The sequence below is a fragment of the Diceros bicornis genome, chromosome 4 (assembly GCF_020826845.1).
Source record: "Diceros bicornis minor isolate mBicDic1 chromosome 4, mDicBic1.mat.cur, whole genome shotgun sequence".
NCBI lineage: Eukaryota > Metazoa > Chordata > Mammalia > Perissodactyla > Rhinocerotidae > Diceros > Diceros bicornis.
The window spans coordinates 67,357,646-67,375,550 of record NC_080743.1 but is presented as its reverse complement, the minus strand read 5'-3'; the positions used below and the strand labels follow the sequence as shown (position 1 = coordinate 67,375,550).

Here is a 17,905-nt window from a genome sequence, read left to right as displayed (position 1 = left end):
AGTACAGCATCATCCACTCCTCAAGGAGCAGCCTGAGCTGAGCGGTGAGGACTGGGAGAGTAACTTACTCCACAGAGAACCTGTTCTCCTGCCAAGGAGATCCAAGGATGGATCAGGGTTGGTTTCTACTGCTGGGAAACACCAATTCAAAGAGGAGGATGGGACCCCAGAGGCTCTTCCCCAGACCCCCTAGCCTCAACCTCAGAGCTGCTGTTACTGTGGATGCCCTTCAAGTGTGGGCTTAGAGGGATAGATGGTATTTGGAGAAGGGTTGGAGAGGTCCATTCTTACCTTAAACAGTTGTGCCCTCAAGTCAGGAGGGGCCAGGGTAAGGGGACCCTTGCATCTGAAGCAGTGATAGTAATATTCTTCTGCATTTATGGTTGAGAAAGGCTTTAGACACAATATGTCTTAAATATGTGTTCAATGCCTAATTTTCCTTATGCTATGTCAAGAACTTGGAGTTTGCATTTCAATAACATTTCCCTAAGGAAATCAAAGCAGTGAGAGGAAGAATATGAAGAGATAGTTTCAACAAAATGTGATAGGTTTCCTAAACCGAGGAGTTGTGGCAGCCCAGATGATGAGAGAGTAGGCCGAGGACATCTCTTCCTAATGACAGGGTGAACCATTGTGAGGAATCCCTGAGGACCATCCCTTCCTCATCAGAGCTGACCACAGGTGAGTGTCCTAGGACATGGGGAGGGGAGGGCAGACCCCAGTCTAAGGAAGGGGATTTGCTACATCCTGGGAGAAAGCAGAGCATCCCTGACAGGACATTTGGGACAGGAATGTAGTTGAGATGACTGGAGCTTTGCAGCCACTTTTATTCAATCGGTTGAACAAATGTCGCTGAGAGCCTCCTCAAGTGCTTGACTGGCTGCTAGGATCATGAAAACAGAGATGAATAAAATATTATCCCAACTTTCAGAGGGCTCTCAGTCTAGTAACCGGGAAGTTATGAGAAGTGTAGTTGTGGTGGGTTCATTGGAGGAACTGGCCAGTGCTGGCCAGGGATGACCTCAGTGGTTGTCCTGGACCCCCTTCTGCTTTTCCCAACAGCTGGATGACCTGTCTGGGTCCATGACCCCGAACCTCAGCCAGACTGCAGCCTCTCAGAGTACAGCCAACACCTGGGCTCCATGCTGGCTGCAAGCCCTCAACACTGCCAAGGTCTCCAGAGGAAACTGCTGATATCAGTCGCTACTGACTGTGTCTCGGCCAGCTGGAGAAATCAAGAGGCAAGTTTAATAAGTCTTTTTCTTATTATTTCTTATTTTTCTTTTTTTTGTTGAGGTAACATTGGTTTGTAGCATTATATAGATTTCAGGTATACATCATTAGAATTCAACTTCTGTATACACCACATCATGTTCACCACCGAAAGTCTAGTTTCCATTCATCACTATACAAACGGGTGGATTTAAAAATCATTATGCTCCATGAAGGAATGCAGACACGAAAGAACACGTGTATAGTTCCATGCATACAAAGTTGTTAAAGATGCAAACACATTTGTAATGACAGTGGTTGCCTGGGGCTGAGGGTTGAGGGAGTGATGGACTGCAAAGAGCCCAAAGAATGCTGTGAGATCATGGAAATGCCCTGTGTCTTGACTGTAGCAGTAGTTTCATTAGTGTCTACATCTGTCAAAGTGCATTTAATTGTATACTTTAAAGTGGCGCAGTCTGTTGTGCCAAAATTATACCTCAATGGCATTCATATAATAATTTATTGCATTTCTCCATCCTAGACTGAGTGTTTAGAAAATGAAATCCAATAAAACACAATAGAGATTAACATTCACAATCATTAAATGCTTAAGAACACATATAATGAAGACTCCTCAAAACTATCACTGAGAGAAATTAAAGACGACTACATAAATAGAAAAATATATATCAAATTCATAGATTAGAAGATTCAATGTTGTTAGAATGACAAATCAACATTGTTCTGATTAACGTTGTATCAGGCATTTTGGGGGGAAATTTGCAAGCTAATTCTCAAATGTTTATGGAAATCAAAGTACCTGGAATAGCCAAGACGACCTTGAAGAAGAATGAAGTTGGAGAACACACTCTACTGGATTTCAAAACTCACTGGAAAGCTACGGTAATTAAGACACTATAGTATTGGTGGAAGTAGACACAGCACAAATATATCATGTGAAAGAGTAGAGAGTAAGAAATTGACCCCCACAGTTATGCAATTATTTGGCTTTTTAAAATAAAGTCACCAATACACTTCAGTGGGGGTAATGAAAGACTTTTTTGCTAAAAGATGTGAGAATGAATGACTATTTATTTAGAACTAAATTAATATTCACAACCACCTTCCACCACACATTGAGTTAATTGGAAACGTGAAAGTTAAAATTATAAAGCTTTTGAAAGTAAAATGGAAATATTCTCACAAACAAGGCAAAGGCAGAGAAGTCTTAGACGTAACACCAAGGCACTCACCATGGATGAAAATTGGAAGGCCAAACGGAACTTGTTTCTAATGCCCACTCCTCTCCTCACTAGATTGTGGCCTTGGAGTATGTTTTCATCTTTCTGAGCTTTTTTTCTCATAAAGAAAAGGATAAAACCTGACTAATAATATAGTTCTTAGGGTTAAATATAATCACTTGAACAATAATGGACGCTAAGAAAATATTTGACTTGGAGTCCTCCTTTACCCACTTTAAATTTGGAGACATAAAAAAATTGGCAGAGAACAGATAAGATATTCTAAAATAAATATTTTCCCACTGCTTCTAGAAAGAAGTCGTGTATATAGTAAAAGGAATGAGAGAGGAACAAGAGCTTCTTGAACAGCCATCCCCAAACCCTGAAGCAGGGCTAGTTTCCATGTAAGACCAGAGATGGAAATCTTGACCAGACCCAGCCCCCGCAGTCTTCCCTGTCTGGAATGAAATGAGGAAGTCCACTAGCTTTAGAACAACCCGGACTCCCAGGTGTTCCTCAGGAAGACACTCAATCAGTTGTTCAACTCCAAAGATATTGAACAATTTTTGACACCAGGAGAGGTCAAGGAGAAGCTGAACCAGCTGACCAGGACTCTCACCTGAGTCAAAGCCGGGATAGTCATACATACCATTTCCCAGATCTCTCTAACAGCACGTGGATGCTCCAATGAAGTGGGTGGCAGACCTGTGAGTATCAGTCAGGAGACATCTCTATCAATTTACAGGAATCAAAAGTCAAAAATATGCCTGTACCCTAACCGAGAAAAGTTCTTGTTCAAAGCAATGTGGTGAAGAAGACATAGGTGTAAATCTTTGTAATCTTTGATTACATACTGATTTCTTAGATATGACAGGTAAAGCAAAAACAACCGATGAATAAATAGATAAATTGGACCTCATCCAAATCTTCTGTGCTTCAAAGGATGCTAACACAAAAAATGAAAAGACAACCCTGAGAATCAAAGAAAACAGTTGCAACACAGATATCTGACATATCTAGTATCCAGAAAATAGAAATAACTCTTACAACTCAACCATAAAAAGACAAATAATCCAGTTAATCAATGGAAAAAGGATTTGTATGGACATTTCTCCATAGAAGACATACAAATGTCCAATAAGCACATGAAAAGATTTATTAACATGATTAGTCATTAAGAAAATAGAAATCAAACCCACAATGAGATGCCACTTCACACCCACTAGTATGGCTGTAATAAAAAGATGGGCGATAACAAGTGTGGAGGAGGATGTGGAGAAATTGGAATCCTCATGCATTGCTAGTGGGAATGTAAAAAGGAGCAAATGCTTTGGCAAACTGTAGGTCAGTTCCTCCAAGTTACATATAGTGTTGACGTAGATATAGCAATTCCACTCCTAGGTATATCTCAAGAGAATTGAAGACACATGGTCACTAACAAACTTGTATGTGAATATTCATAGCAGTAAAAGTAGAAACTACCCAAATGTCCATCAACTGATAAATGCACAAAATGTAGTCTAGTCATAAAATGAAATCTTGTTCAAGGATAGAAAGAATAAAGTACTGATACACACCAAAATATATGTTAACTTTGGGAAGTTTTTGGTAGAAATGAGGTATAGGCAGGAAGCACCTACTTGGAAAGACCTGACGCAGAGTGAATTGGAAAATGTGGGAGGGGGCTTTGGGGTGGAGGGGACTCTACCTGACAGCCGGCTCCAGCGCTTACAACAAGGGGACCTGGGGCCAGTTACAAACCCTGTCTGTGCCTTGGTTTCTTCATCAGCAAACCAGGGAAAGGGAATGCTTTCCTCACAAGTCGATAGTGACGATTAGAAGTAATAACATATATGAAATAATCGTTCCCCAAACTGTGAGGAATGTTGATGATATCAGTAGGTCCTCAATCTGACTGCACATCTGAGTAACTTTAACACATAGATTCCAGCCCCCCGCTCAGCCCACTGAGTCAGAATCACCACCAATGAAGACTCTGACCTTGTATTTGTACTAACTCTCCCAGATGATTTTTTTTTTTTAAGAATTTAAATAGGTTTAATTCTCCAAACCCAATAGAATTACTTGCAGGGTTGTTGAAGAGTTTTGTACATTTGACCATGGAGTGATCTAGGAAAGTCAAATGTTTCAATCCAGAACTCTGAGACACAGGAGTTCTAATAAAATAGTGAGCAAAACTGTAAAATGTTGATATAAAAGGCTCAAAACATAAGAAGCATTGGTTGGCTACAGTTTTGGCTGAGAGGAAAGTTGGCTTTTTCTAGGAACGACATGAATTCCTTCCACATCAGGCATCAGCAGCCACAGCATTGAAGGCACTGACAACAGAGCTGGCACTTGAGATGGCAGACGTCTTCGTCATAGAGTCCTTGGTGACTTCATGGCATAGTTGCCCCTTTGGTTGTCTGCAGCTAGCAGATTGACCAAAGTGGTAGGTGCACCTTGGTGACCAGGAGGAGGAGTTCCTGGAATGCAGATGCAACCCCCCTTTGGGAATTCCCACAGCTATTTCAAAGGAATTTGAACTAATTGAACAAATTGAACAAATTCAATTTGAATTTGAACAATTTCTTAAGAAATTGGTGGGAGCAGAACCATGAACATTCTATTTTGTAGTGTTGTTATAAGTCTTCAGTCAAATCCATTCTCCTTGGTTTTTCAGAGATATTATTGCCCCTTGTTGTGAGCCTATGATGCTGATAGAGTTAATGTTCCAGGCAGTTTTTACATTTTAAAAAGACATACTTATGGGCTGTTTTGATCCAATGGGATGAATTCCTTTTTTTTTTTTTTTTTTGGGAGGAGGATTTGCCCTGAGCTAACATCTACTGCCAATTTTCCTCTTTTTTTTCCTAATTTGTTTTTTTTTTTTGCTTGAGGAAGATTCACCCTGAGCTAACATCCGTGCCAATCTTCCTCTGTTTGTATCTGGGTCGCCACCACAGCATGGCCGCTGCCAAGTGGTGCAGGTCTGCACCCAGGAACAGAACCGAGGCTGCCGAAGTGGAGAATGCTGAACTTAACCACTAGGCCACAGGGCCAGCCCAGTGGGATGAATTCTTAATGGTAGAAATTTAGATGCTGCAAGGGTATGCCTTAGCAGACCATTTCCCTGTTCCTCTCATATTTCTCATAACTGGTGTTCCATTTCTGCTTGCCGTTTATTTTCTGTTTTCATTTTTTGTAAGTTAATATTTATTGAGGTAATATTGGTTTATAACATTATGTAAGTTTTAGGTGTACATCATTATGTTTCGACTTCTGTATAGACTACATCGTGTTCACCACCAAAAGTCTAGTTGTCATCTGTCACCGAACATATGCGCCCCTTTACGCCTTTGCCCTCTCCCTTCCCCCATACCCCTCTGGGAAACACCAATTTGTTCTCTGGGTCTGTGTCGGTTTGTTGTTTTTATTATCTTCCACATATGAGTGAAATCATATGGCATTTGACTTTCTCCATCTGACTTATTTCACTTAGCATAATAAATCTCAAGTTCCATCCATGTTGTTGCAAATGGCAAGATTTCATCTTTTTTGATGGCTGAGTAGTACACCATGGTGTGTGTGTGTGTGTGTGTGTGTGTGTGTGTGTATATATATATGTGTGTACATATATATATCTCACATCTTCTTTATCCATTCATCCATTAATGGTCACTTAGGTTGTTTCCAAGTCTTGGCTATTGTGAATAATGCTTCCATGAACATAGGGGTGCATAAATCTTTTGGAATTAGTGATTTTGTGTTCTTTGGATAAATACACAGAAATAGAATAGCTGGATTATAGGGTAGTTCTATTTTTAATTTTTTTGAGGAATCTCCATGCTGTTTTCTATGGTGGCTGCAGCAATTACATTCCCACCAGCAATATATGAGGGTTCACTTTTCTCTACAACCTCTCCAACACGTATTTCTTGGCTTTTTAGTGATAGGCATTTGAAGACGCATGAGGTGATATCTCATTACGGTTTTGATTTGCATTTCCCTAATAATTAGTGATGTTGAACATCTTTTCATGTGCCTTTTGGCCATGTGAACATCTTCTTTGAAAAACTGTCTATTCAGATCCTTGCCCATTTTTTAATCCGGTTGTTTCCATTTGTTTGTTTTGTTGTGGAGTTGTATGAATTCTTTATATATTTTGGATTTTAACCCCTTATCGGATATATGATTTGCAAATATCTTCTCCCAATTGGTAACTGTCTTTTCGTCTTGTGGATGGTTTCCCTTTCCGTGCTTAACTTCCCAACACATTTTATTTGTTGGGAAACTATTTTGTCTTCATGTTTTTAGATGCACACAAGATTGAACTGGGAGAGTTATGCTTAGATATTTTTTGGAAAGACACAGGTGGGTAGATCAGCACAAGCGTAGACAGCTATTGAGAGTGGCTGCTGAGGGGTGGTCCCCATCAGCGGTGACCTTCAGAAGAGACCGGGCAGCCTTGTTTGTCAGCATGGCCTAGGCAACTGGAAGGCAGGGGTTCCTAGGATTCCATGACACCCCGCACCTTCCAATTCTGTTATGGCAACTCCAGACCGTTAACTGGCACACTGGGTGCTCTCTCCATCACTCCTGTCTGAGTCTGAGCTACAGGCAGTGCCTGTGGCTCTGAGCTCTGGCATCTTGACCCTTGTTTGGACAGTTACGGACTCTCAAGTGTTGTGGGGTGTAAATCAAGTTGTTCCCAACCATAAGGTAAGCATTCTTGTTTGATGTAGTCCCATTTGTTTACTTTTTTCTTCTGCTTCCCTTGCCTGAGGAGACATGATATTCAAAAAGATACTGCTAAAACCAAGGTCAAAGAGCATACTCCCTATGTTTTCTATGGCTTCAGGTCTTCCTTTCAAGTCTTTAACGCATTTTGAGTTAATTTTTCTGTGTGATGGAAGGTAACGGTCTACTTTCATTCTTTTGCGTGTGGCAATCCAGTTTTCTCAATACCATTTATTGAAGAGACTTTCTTTTCTCTGTTGTAAGTCCTTGGATCCTTTGTCAGAAATTAGCTGTCCCTAGATGTGAGCGTGTATTTCTGGGCTCTCAGTTCTCTTCCATTGATCTGTGTGTCTGTTTCTCTGCCAGTATCAGGATGTTTTGATTATTATAGCTTTGTAGTGTATTTTGAAATCAGGGAGTATGATACCTCCCGCTTTGTTCTTTTGTCTCAAGTATTGCTTTGGATCCAAGCGATTCTTATAATGATCAACTTGGGGGTAGGAAACATTGAGCTGTATAACTTTTACCCAAAACACAAAAGTAGGACAGAGCCGAACAACAAGGATATTTTCAATCCAGTCTCTAAAGCAGAGGAGAAACTGTTGGAGGACTGTAGAATGGAAGGGGACCTGGCTCATCTGACCCCATTTTGACTTCACTCATTTTACAGCAGAGACACAAGCCCTTGGGGGCATATGACTGAGGCACCTGACAGTTCACCTTGAAAACAGTTAGAGCCCTACTTTCAAATTCTAGCTTGCTTTGAATGGAAGTTAAATTTCCTTTTTTTGCTCATTGATGCGACCAGTCTTCTCCAAGGTTCTCACCTTACACAATAAATCCTATTATTACTCATTCAAACTTCAACAGTGGGGTTTAAGTAAGAAAATCTTATAAACATTCTACCCAGCTAAGGAAAAAACAGAGAGTTAGCAAGTCCGTACAAGTTCAGGACAGTACGGCCCAGTAGATCGCAGGCATTTGAGACATAAAGAAAAGCATGTCAGGCCCAACAGACACCAAAAAATAGATTTCTTGAAAGCTTTGGATGGATCTCACACACCAATATCGTTACACAGTGTTGTTGGAGGATGGCGTGGGGTGGGGAGAAGATGGGCTTCAAAAGCGGTCGATGCAGTCCTCTGTCCTTGACCTGGACATAAATGCTCAGTGGTACGTGGTCACACCCCTCTCACCCTCAGTTCAGGCAAGTCCAGCAGCTAAACTGAAGAGACCAGTGCCAGAGGGGGTCTCCCAAGTCTCCGGCTCACAAGACGCAGGTGGCAACAGATGACCAGAAAGTGAGGAGGACCTTCAGGGCATCACTTTCCCTTCCCTGCCTGTCCCTCTCTCCTCAATCCCAGCTTCTCTGTCACTGAACCCCACTGCACACGTACACTGTGAATCATCAACCATCCCTGACCCGTGACCTTGAACTTTCATGTCCTGTTAGAGGACTACAACCACAGCTCAATAGCATGATGACAATTCAAAGAGATGTGTCAAGCAATGTTCCATAGAAACTGCTCTTGATCCCTGTTCTGTTCAACATGTGAGTGAAATGAATGAAGACATAAAAAATAGCATCAGGTTTACAAGTCTTCCCAAAAGAAATGGCCACTACCCGTATTCAGGATAGACACATAAACTATTGTAATCATTTTCATAGCTTGGAAAGAGCTCTTGTGGGACAAGAATGATATCCATGAACGAGAAGTATGAGAGAGGGTGTTTACTGACATTAAAAAAACAACAAAAAAGCAACCCACTCATAGAGAAGGATTTTAGGAGGTAAGGTTGTCACTCAGACTTCAGTTTAATGATAAGCCAACATGGTGCCCCAGTGAGGGGTAAGAAGTCGACATAAGACAGGGATGCAGCAAGTAGCCTGCTGAGAGAGTCAGGACAGAAAATAATTTTTAAATTAACTCTTCCTTCACTTAGTATCGTACTCTGGTTTTTGTCCTTTTTAATGGATGTAGAAAACACTGGAGAAGACCCAGAGAAGAACATCATGAGAATCTAAAAGTTTGACATCTTTCACGTGTGGAAAAGCCTTAAGATCTCTTTTAATTTAAAGAGAACATGGGGTGACTTCATGCCAGTGCTTAAGAAAATAAAATTTGTCAGGAAACTGTTCTGTCTTGATGTTTTTAGATGCACACAAGATGGAACAGGGAGAATTGTGCTTAGATATTTTTGGTAGATCAGCACAAGGGTAGACAGCTATTGAGAGTGGCTGCTGAGGGGTGGTCCCCATCGGTGGTGACCTTCAGAAGAGACCAGGCAGCCTTGTTTGTCAGCGTGGCCTAGGCAACTGGAAGGCAGGGGCTCCTAGGATTCCATGACACCCCACACCTTCCAATTCTGCTATGGCAACTCCAGACCGTTAACTGGCGCGCTGGGTGCTCTCTCCATCACTCCTGTCTGAGTCTGAGCTACAGGCAGTGCCTGTGGCTCTGAGCTCTGGCATCTTGACCCTTGTTTGGACAGTTACGGACTCTCAAGTGTTGTGGGGCGTCGATCAAGTTGTTCCCAACGGTAGGGTAGGAATTCCTGGATCAGGCCTGATGAAACCTGTTTGATGTCACTTGTTTTTTTGTATTGGTTTTTGTTTGATTTCACTTGTTTTTAACCTTATGTGTTTGGATTTCTCTAGCAGTCCCTGGCTCTACCTCTTCTGCCACACGTCACCATGGCAGTATGTCTTAGCTCTGTGTCTGATCCGAGGGCAGAAATGACGGTCCATGAAATCAACCAAGAATTGCATTCCCAGCTGGCAAAAAGCGAGCAGGACTTCCAAGACCTCATGGAGAAATTCCTTGTATCCCAAGCTACGACCTACTCTCTGGCCAAGGAGCTGCAGAAATATAGTAAGTCCTACAGGGCCATGGTCACCAAAGGGATGAATGATCACTGTCTTCCCTCTAAAATACTGAACACTCTCCAGACTTTATCTTCTATTCCCTTTGTCCAAATAAACTTCATTCTGACCACAATCCAGGAAAAGTAGAAGGGGGTATTTTACCCTCAGTTTGCTGGGGATGGAGACACTGAGGCACAAAGAGTTTAGTAACATTTTCAGGTTTGCAGTGTGGTGTAGGGTGGAATTAGAATAAAGTTCCAGATATGGATTGCTGGTGCAGCCACACAACTGCTTGCTTCTCTCGGGAAAGGGCTAGACTGTTTCTCTCAGCATCCTTTCTGTCCTGTATCAGATCCTGCATCACTGTTGGCCTAAATGTCTGGAACTAATGAACCCATCAGTTCAGACTTCTCTGAGGTCCCGGTGGCAAAGCACTGTGCTACTTACACTGCAGAAACTGGTGATAGTGCACACTGGGGAACACAGGTGATAGGACCTGCTTTAAAGGAGCTTAAAGATGAGGCTGCTCCTCCCTGAAACTGTGGTATCTGTGAGTGACACCATCAAGACAGGGAACAGCCTGGTGAGAGGGAAGCCCTGCTTCCAGGGCACTGGCTGTTCTTCCTGAGTCCAAGGAAACCATTGGACACCTGTGGTGAGGTTGAGGCTGTTTCTGTGGAAATCAGAATTTGCATACCACCCCCTCTGTCTCTCTCAGCTGGTGAACCCTCAGGGATGCTGGATAGCCAGCAGGTCCCGGTGACCTGGAGAATCTAGGCTGCGAGACATGTGCCCAAAGTGAGAATGAGGGTAGGTGGAGGAGACCCCTAGCCCCAGGAAAAACTCAAGCCAGTGTGTGAGGCAGGCCCTTCCCTCCCCCAGTCAGTCTCAAAATTGGAAGCTCGATTGCCTGTTCAGTAAGACTGGGCTGTGGTGATGAAAGGCATCGTGAGAACCTGGGCACCTGCACAATGGAGTGTTTAGAAGGAGTCTGGACAACTCTGAGCCTGAATTTGTGTCATATCCTACAATTGCTTTTCAATAAGCCATTGTGGAGGTGGTGATTAAAAATCACTGATACAGAGAAAAACTGAAGCCTGCCATTTAAAAATGTGAAGAGAAGAGCTTTCAGGAAAGGACAAACTAAGTTTTATTTACATCTTTCCTTATAATCATAGCATAGCCGTAGGAAACAAATTTTGAAGATGATGAAGAAGAAAGATCTCATTTAAGCCTGGGTGTCAAGGTAACATGGTGCAGTGGTGAAGAGCACGGACTCAGGGCCGGTCTTCCCGGGCTCCAATCCAAGCTGTGTATCTTTCTGAGCCTCAGATTCATCCTCGGTTAATACGGTGCTATCATAGTACCTACTTCTTTGACTGGTTGCAATGAATCACGTGAGTGATTTCTGTAACGCTCCTAAAACAGTTGCTGTCACAGAGTAAACAGTACTTATTAGTTCTTCCTTCTGCTACTTTCAGTTTAACACAAACTTGATTAGTATCTGTGCATATTTCCTTCAGGAATTTATGGTCTAATGTATTATATTTTTCAGAATTGCACCCACGTAAATGTTTTTATCTTTGAGGTACTTGTGCTTGAAATTCTGAGCTCAAGGGAACCAACAGTCAGTATAGTCCCCGGGGCTTTCCCAAGCATACAGGAAATCGCTACTCTGTGCGCCTGCTCAGTGTTTCCCTTAAGAGCCTGCAAGGCTTGGTAAAGTGGCCCAGGACTCAGGGTCAGTCTCAGGGGATGTGAATACTGACCTTGCCAAATACCAGTTAATCTGTCTAGTTACTTTCTGTGCCTTGGAGCTTCTCTTTCCTCAGCTCTAAAATGGGGAGTAACCAAATGCCGCGTAGTAGTTGGGAGGCTGAGGAATAAGATGTGGAAATCCCAGCGTAGAGCCTGGTGCTGGGGTTATGTCTGTCCCGGGATGGACCCTGCGTCCTCCCTTGAAGGCGGTGACCACAGCAGCATGGCCAGCTTTCCACTGAGCAGGCCTCTCTGTCTTTTCTCAGAGTGTGGAGAGTACCAAGACCTCGTTGAATCTGTGCTGGGGGAGAAGCTGCATCTTGAGGAGGGGAAGCTGGCAGAGCAGTGGGCGCTAGCTGAGAAGCTCAGGTAAGGGGAGTGTGTGTGGGGAGGCTGGGGGGAAGGGGTAGGAATCTCTGAAGTGGGGCAAGGAGCAACTTTGGGCCAGTAGAAGGCAGAAATGTACATGGCAGGCACATGTGCAGAAATATTTATAAAACAATTAGAGAAAAATAATTGGAAAATTATGGACCCCAATTATTCAGAGGCTCATTCACTCTTTTTTCAAAAACATAAATTATTGAACTGAAACTCACATGACGTAAATTTGAACAAATGGGAGTGAACAATTCAGTGGCCTTTAGTCCATTCAGTGTTGTGCCATCGTCACCTCATTTACCTTTAACATACTCACCTCCTGATGCACTACAGTTTGTCATTTTTTTTTTCAAAAGAATGCTGTCTCCTGCACCCTGTCTTTCTCGTGTTCTTTCCAGCGAACACCAGCTGTCCTGTCCACATTTCTGTGTCTGGCTTGGTGTCCACTCACTGCATAATGCACTGTGTGTATTTCCACATAGAAACGGGCACGGCTGAAGTGAAGAACTGAAGAGACGTGTTTTTACAGCAGGTTTAGGAAGACGGCTGGCTTTGTTGATGAAGGAAACAATGACTAGGATCTCCAGGAATCTACAGGAGAACTCTCTGATCCAGAGGAAGCTTATATTTTACCTTCTTCTTTCTCTTTGCCACCGACAAGTCACCACACATGTGCCAGAATTCTCTGAGGACTCCTTGGAGGAAATTCCCACAGAAATCTTCTTGAAAACCTTTAGAATCTATCACTCATCCCTTTTGACTCTGAAATGTTCTCTTCTGTCCCACCTTAGGGAATACAATATCCGAATTCGAGATCAGGAGCAACAACTGACCCATTTACGGCACCAGGTACAGGAAGGGAGAGAAGTGTCGGTCCTACTCCATCAGCACCTCAGTGACCTCCTCACACATGACGACCCTGATGACGACCAGGGGCCAGGCTTCGGAGAGCAACTGGCTGAGGGATGCGGGTTGGCCAAGCGCCTTGCCGGTGTGCTCAGCTCAGGTAAGGTGGCCACAGGCCCTGAGTGCACTGAACTGCTCTCAAAGGTGCCTGGCTCACAAGAGACTCCACAGCTCCCCTTGTAATGTTTTGACAAGCCGTCCTGGTTTCCACACCACACTTGGGGCCATGATAGGGTCAGGACTGGCTGGGTGGGAGCAGAGAGGAGATATTTACAGGGTGGAGGTCATGCTGCTCCAAGTGTCTGTTCCCTTCCTGATAGAGCGTGAGCTTTAGAGCAAGAGGCAGTGTTAGAGCACAGAAAAGAGGACATGACAGACAGCTTGTTAGAGTGAAAAGAGACCTGGCCAAAGCATGGGCTTTCCCAGGCTCTAGCCTGAGTGTTGACTTTACTAACAGTGGGCGGGAGATTGGTTGTTACTTCTTCCATATCGATCTCCTTACCTGTAAAATGGATCCAATAATCCGTTTGTGGTAGCTGTAGTCATCAAGCCTATGCCTTGGCATTCGCCATCCACAAAATGTCCCGCGTTTCTGCCTAGCCTGAAAGATGCGTTTGGATGCCAAGGCTTGTAGATCACCTCCGTCACTCTACTCTGAGTGTAGGAATTCCTCTGAACACTGGAAGACTAGTGTGTCTGGTGAGAAAAGGCTGCATAGTGCAGTAATCAGTGAGAATGCAGTTCAGCTTGTTCCCCAGAATATGTGAGGGAAAGATATCTGGGATTTTTGACACAGACCAGGGATACGGTGTTGTGATGAGGGTCTACCCGATCACGGAGGTATTCCCAGTGGTTCAGGGGAGCGAATCACGAGGTTTCACAAGACCCCACCTGAGGTCTCCTGGAATATGGCTCTTACGGTATCCTGTTGTCACACTGAGGATAGTGATGTCCCTGTGCCAGGACTGAACGTTGGACGATAATGTTCCAAGGGGGAACTGCTTAATGTGACTGACCCTTACTGAATTTCTTTGTAGAAAACCATCCTGATCTTGGGGACGAGGAAGACCATCACCACCTGTCTTCCAGGTAAGTCTCAAGAATTGTGGGACTTCATGTTGAGAACATCTGGGGATCTCAGATCCAGGGAAATCAGAAAGTGCTGACTAGACCCATTGCACCACAAGTGTCATATTCAAAAAGATGTCCTATTCCACTGTGCGCCTTACAGAGGCCAATTGCTTGATCTCTCTCCAATGTAGTCACCTGCAATCAGTTGATGCAGGTGTACTAACCAGCCAGAGGATTGCTTGCCCTGTCCCGTTCTCTCTTTGTGAGGACCACCGGCTGGCATAGGAAGCAATTATGCCTCTGCCTGTTTGGCATTAGCACTGTGGCAGGTATTTCTTGGCCGAGGAGGTGATGAGTAAAAAAAAAAAAATCCATCACATTCGACCGTATTGAGAGAAAGTCATCTTGAAGCTTCCAGATTTCTAAGAGTCTCCAATGCTACCGGGGACACTGACTTGGCAAGTGTGCCTAGCTTTCAAGAATGTTTCTGCTAAAGTGTTGACGCCACCTTTCTGGATTTCTGAGAGTAGGTGCGTCATGGCTCTTGTGTACTGGGGGAGCTCGGTCTCCTTGCTCACGAGCTCATTTTCTGCTCAGTGCTCCGAGCTACCTCTGCTTGCTCTCTCTCTCTGTCTCTGTCTCTGTGTCTCTCTTTTATCACGCTGCCTATCTGATAGTCCCATTTCCACACTACTCTGTCCCAAGATAGAGGAGGATTGTTTCCTCTCCCTTGACGAGGTCTTCCCATTTCTTTTCTGTGGACGGACCCTTCTGCCTTCTGGGGAAACCAGCGCTAGGACAGTGTGTTTCCCAAACCCTCTTGTTTCACCTTTAGTCCTCCCTACCCCACCAGGATGAGGAGGGATCTGCCACCGATGGGAGAGCTTCAGCTCCCGACACCGTCTCTCGACGAGTACTATGGGACATACTCAGTTGATGTTGGCCGATCGCACTCCTACTGGACTCAGACGAGCACCTCCGTGTTCTGTGTCGATCAGGTGGAGGTCTGTTCTGTTCCGGATGCAGCCAGTGAGTATTCCATCGTGCACGTCTTCAAGCTCCAGCTGGAATCCCTGCTCAGCCCACTTTCGTTGAACTCTACCCCTCTAGCTGCGCAGACACACATTGAAGTGAATCAGTTCAAGGACTGGGTTTAAGCCCAAACAAGAGCTGGTTCAGGGAACTGTGCTCCCTTCCTCATTTCCAGGATGTGCCCCTGTCACCCTGGCCCCACTCTCACATCACTGGACCCAAAGCTGGCATGACATCCACAACTCACCTCTGCAACGAATAGCAACGGTTCCGTCCAACATCCTATCGGGCATGAAATGTCTCTCCTCACCTTCAATGCCCTGCGTTTCATGCCTGAAGCGTATCCCTTCAGATTCCTGGCGTACCCAGTGCGACTGGCAAACCTGTCAATATCTCCATCAAAGACGTACCTAGGCTTCACTGTTCTTTGCCCCGTTCTCTATCTCCTTTCTCTTCTCCTTTGTTCCTATGCAGTCCACCGACGACCGACCCTAAACACCCCTACCATTCCCTTGCTTGTGTGTTTCCCTCATGCCAGCCTATGCCTTGGCATTCGCCATCCCCAAGAGTGTCCCACGTTTCTGCCTAGCCTGAAAGATGCGTTTGGATGCCAAGGCTTGTAGATCCCCTCCGTCACTCTACTCTCAGTGTAGGATTTCCTCTGAACACTCGAAGACTAGTGTGACTGGTGAGAAAGGGCTGCATAGTGCAGTAATCTGTGAGAATGCAGTTAAGCTTGTTCCCCAGAATATGTGAGGGAAAGATATCCGGGACTTTTGACACAGACCAGAGATACGGTGTTGTCATGAGGGTCTACCCGATCAGGGAGGTATTCCCAGTGGCTCAGGGGAGCGAATCACGAGGTTTCACAAGACCCCACCTGAGGTCTCCTGGAATATGGCTCTTACGGTATCCTGTTGTCACACTGAGGATAGTGATGTCCCTGTGCCAGGACTGAACGTTGGACGATAAAGTTCCAAGGGGGCACTGCTTAAAGTGACTGACCCTTTCTGAATTTCTTTGTAGAAAACCATCCTGATCTTGGGGACGAGGAAGACCATCACCGCATGTCTTCCAGGTAAGTCTCAAGAATCGTGGGACTTCATGTTAAGGGGACATCTGGGGATCTCAGATCCAGGAAAATCAGAAAGTGCTGACTAGACCCATTTCACCGCAAGTGTCCTATTCGAAAAGTTGTCCTATTCCACTGTGCGCCTTCCAGAGGCCAATTGCTTGATCTCTCTCCAATGTAGTCACCTGCAATCAGTAGATGCAGGTGTACTAACCAGCCAGAGGATTGTTGCCCTGTCCCGTTCTCTCTTTGTGAGGACCACCGGCATAGGACGCAATTATGCCTCTGCCTGTTTGGCATTCGCACTGTGGCAGGTATTTCTTGGCCAAGGAGGTGATGAGTAAAAAAAAAAAATCCATCACCTTCGACTGTATTGAGAGAAAGTCATCTTGAAGCTTCCAGATTTCTAAGCGTCTCCAATGCTACTGGGGCGGCTGACTTGGCAAGTGTGCATAGCTTTCAAGAATGTTTCTGCAAAAGTGTTGACGCCACCTTTCTGGATTTCTGAGAGTAGGTGCGTCATGGCTCTTGTGTACTGGGGGAGCTCGATCTCCTTGCTCACGAGCTCATTTTCTGCTCAGTGCTCCGAGCTACCTCTGCTTGCTCTCTCTCTCTCTCTCTCTGTCTCTGTGTCTCTCTTTTATCACGCTGCCTATCTGATAGTCCCATTTCCACACTACTCTGTCCCAAGATAGAGGAGGATTGTTTCCTCTCCCTTGACGAGGTCTTCCCATTTCTTTTCTGTGGACGGACCCTTCTGCCTTCTGGGGAAACCAGCGCTAGGACAGTGTGTTTCCCAAACCCTCTTGTTTCACCTTTAGTCCTCCCTACCCCACCAGGATGAGCAGGGATCTGCCACCGATGGGAGAGCTTCAGCTCCCGACACCGTCTCTCGACGAGTACTATGGGACATACTCAGTTGATGTTGGCCGATCGGACTCCTACTGGACTCAGACGAGCACCTCCGTGTTCTGTGTCGATCAGGTGGAGGTCTGTTCTGTTCCGGATGCAGCCAGTGAGTATTCCATCGTGCACGTCTTCAAGCTCCAGCTGGACTCCCTGCTCAGCCCACTTTCTTTGTACTCCACGCCTCTGGCTGTGCAGACACGCACATTGAACTGAATTAGTTCTAGGACTGGTTCGAAGCCAAACAAGAGGTGGTTCAGGGAGCTGCGCTCCCTTCCTCATCCCAGGATGCGCCCCTGTCACCCTGGCCCCATTCGCACATCACTGGACCCAAAGCTGGCATGACATCCTCAACTCACCTCTGCAACACGAACAGCAAAGGTTCTGTCCAACATCCTATCGGGCATGAAATGTCTCTCCTCACCTTCAATACTCTACGTTTCATGCCTGAAGCGTATCCCTTCAGATTCTAGGCCTACCCAGTGCGACTGGCATCCCTGTCAATGTCTCCATCAAAGACGTACCTAGGCTTCACTGTTCTTCGCCCCGTTCTCTATCTCCTTTCTCTGGGCCTTTGTTCCTATGCAGTCCACCGACGACCGACCCTAAACACCCCTACCATTCCCTTGCTTGTGTTTTTCCCTCATGCCAGCCTATGCCTTGGCATTCGCCATCCCCAAGAGTGTCCCACGTTTCTGCCTAGCCTGAAAGATGCGTTTGGAT

At 44.9% G+C, this 17,905-nt stretch overlaps 1 protein-coding gene across 1 annotated transcript in view; it reads left to right on the top strand.

Moving 5' to 3' along the window:
- Positions 1 to 15,329, top strand: part of LOC131401639 (neuroblastoma breakpoint family member 9-like) — an 82,697-nt gene extending 67,368 nt beyond the window's left edge. Inside the window, exons 4-6 of the mRNA XM_058536896.1 lie at positions 12,084 to 12,186; positions 12,987 to 13,201; positions 15,283 to 15,329. Coding sequence (XP_058392879.1) covers positions 12,084 to 12,186; positions 12,987 to 13,201; positions 15,283 to 15,329 — 365 coding nt within the window. The remainder of the gene's footprint in view (positions 1 to 12,083; positions 12,187 to 12,986; positions 13,202 to 15,282) is intronic.
- Positions 15,330 to 17,905: the final 2,576 nt, after the last annotated feature.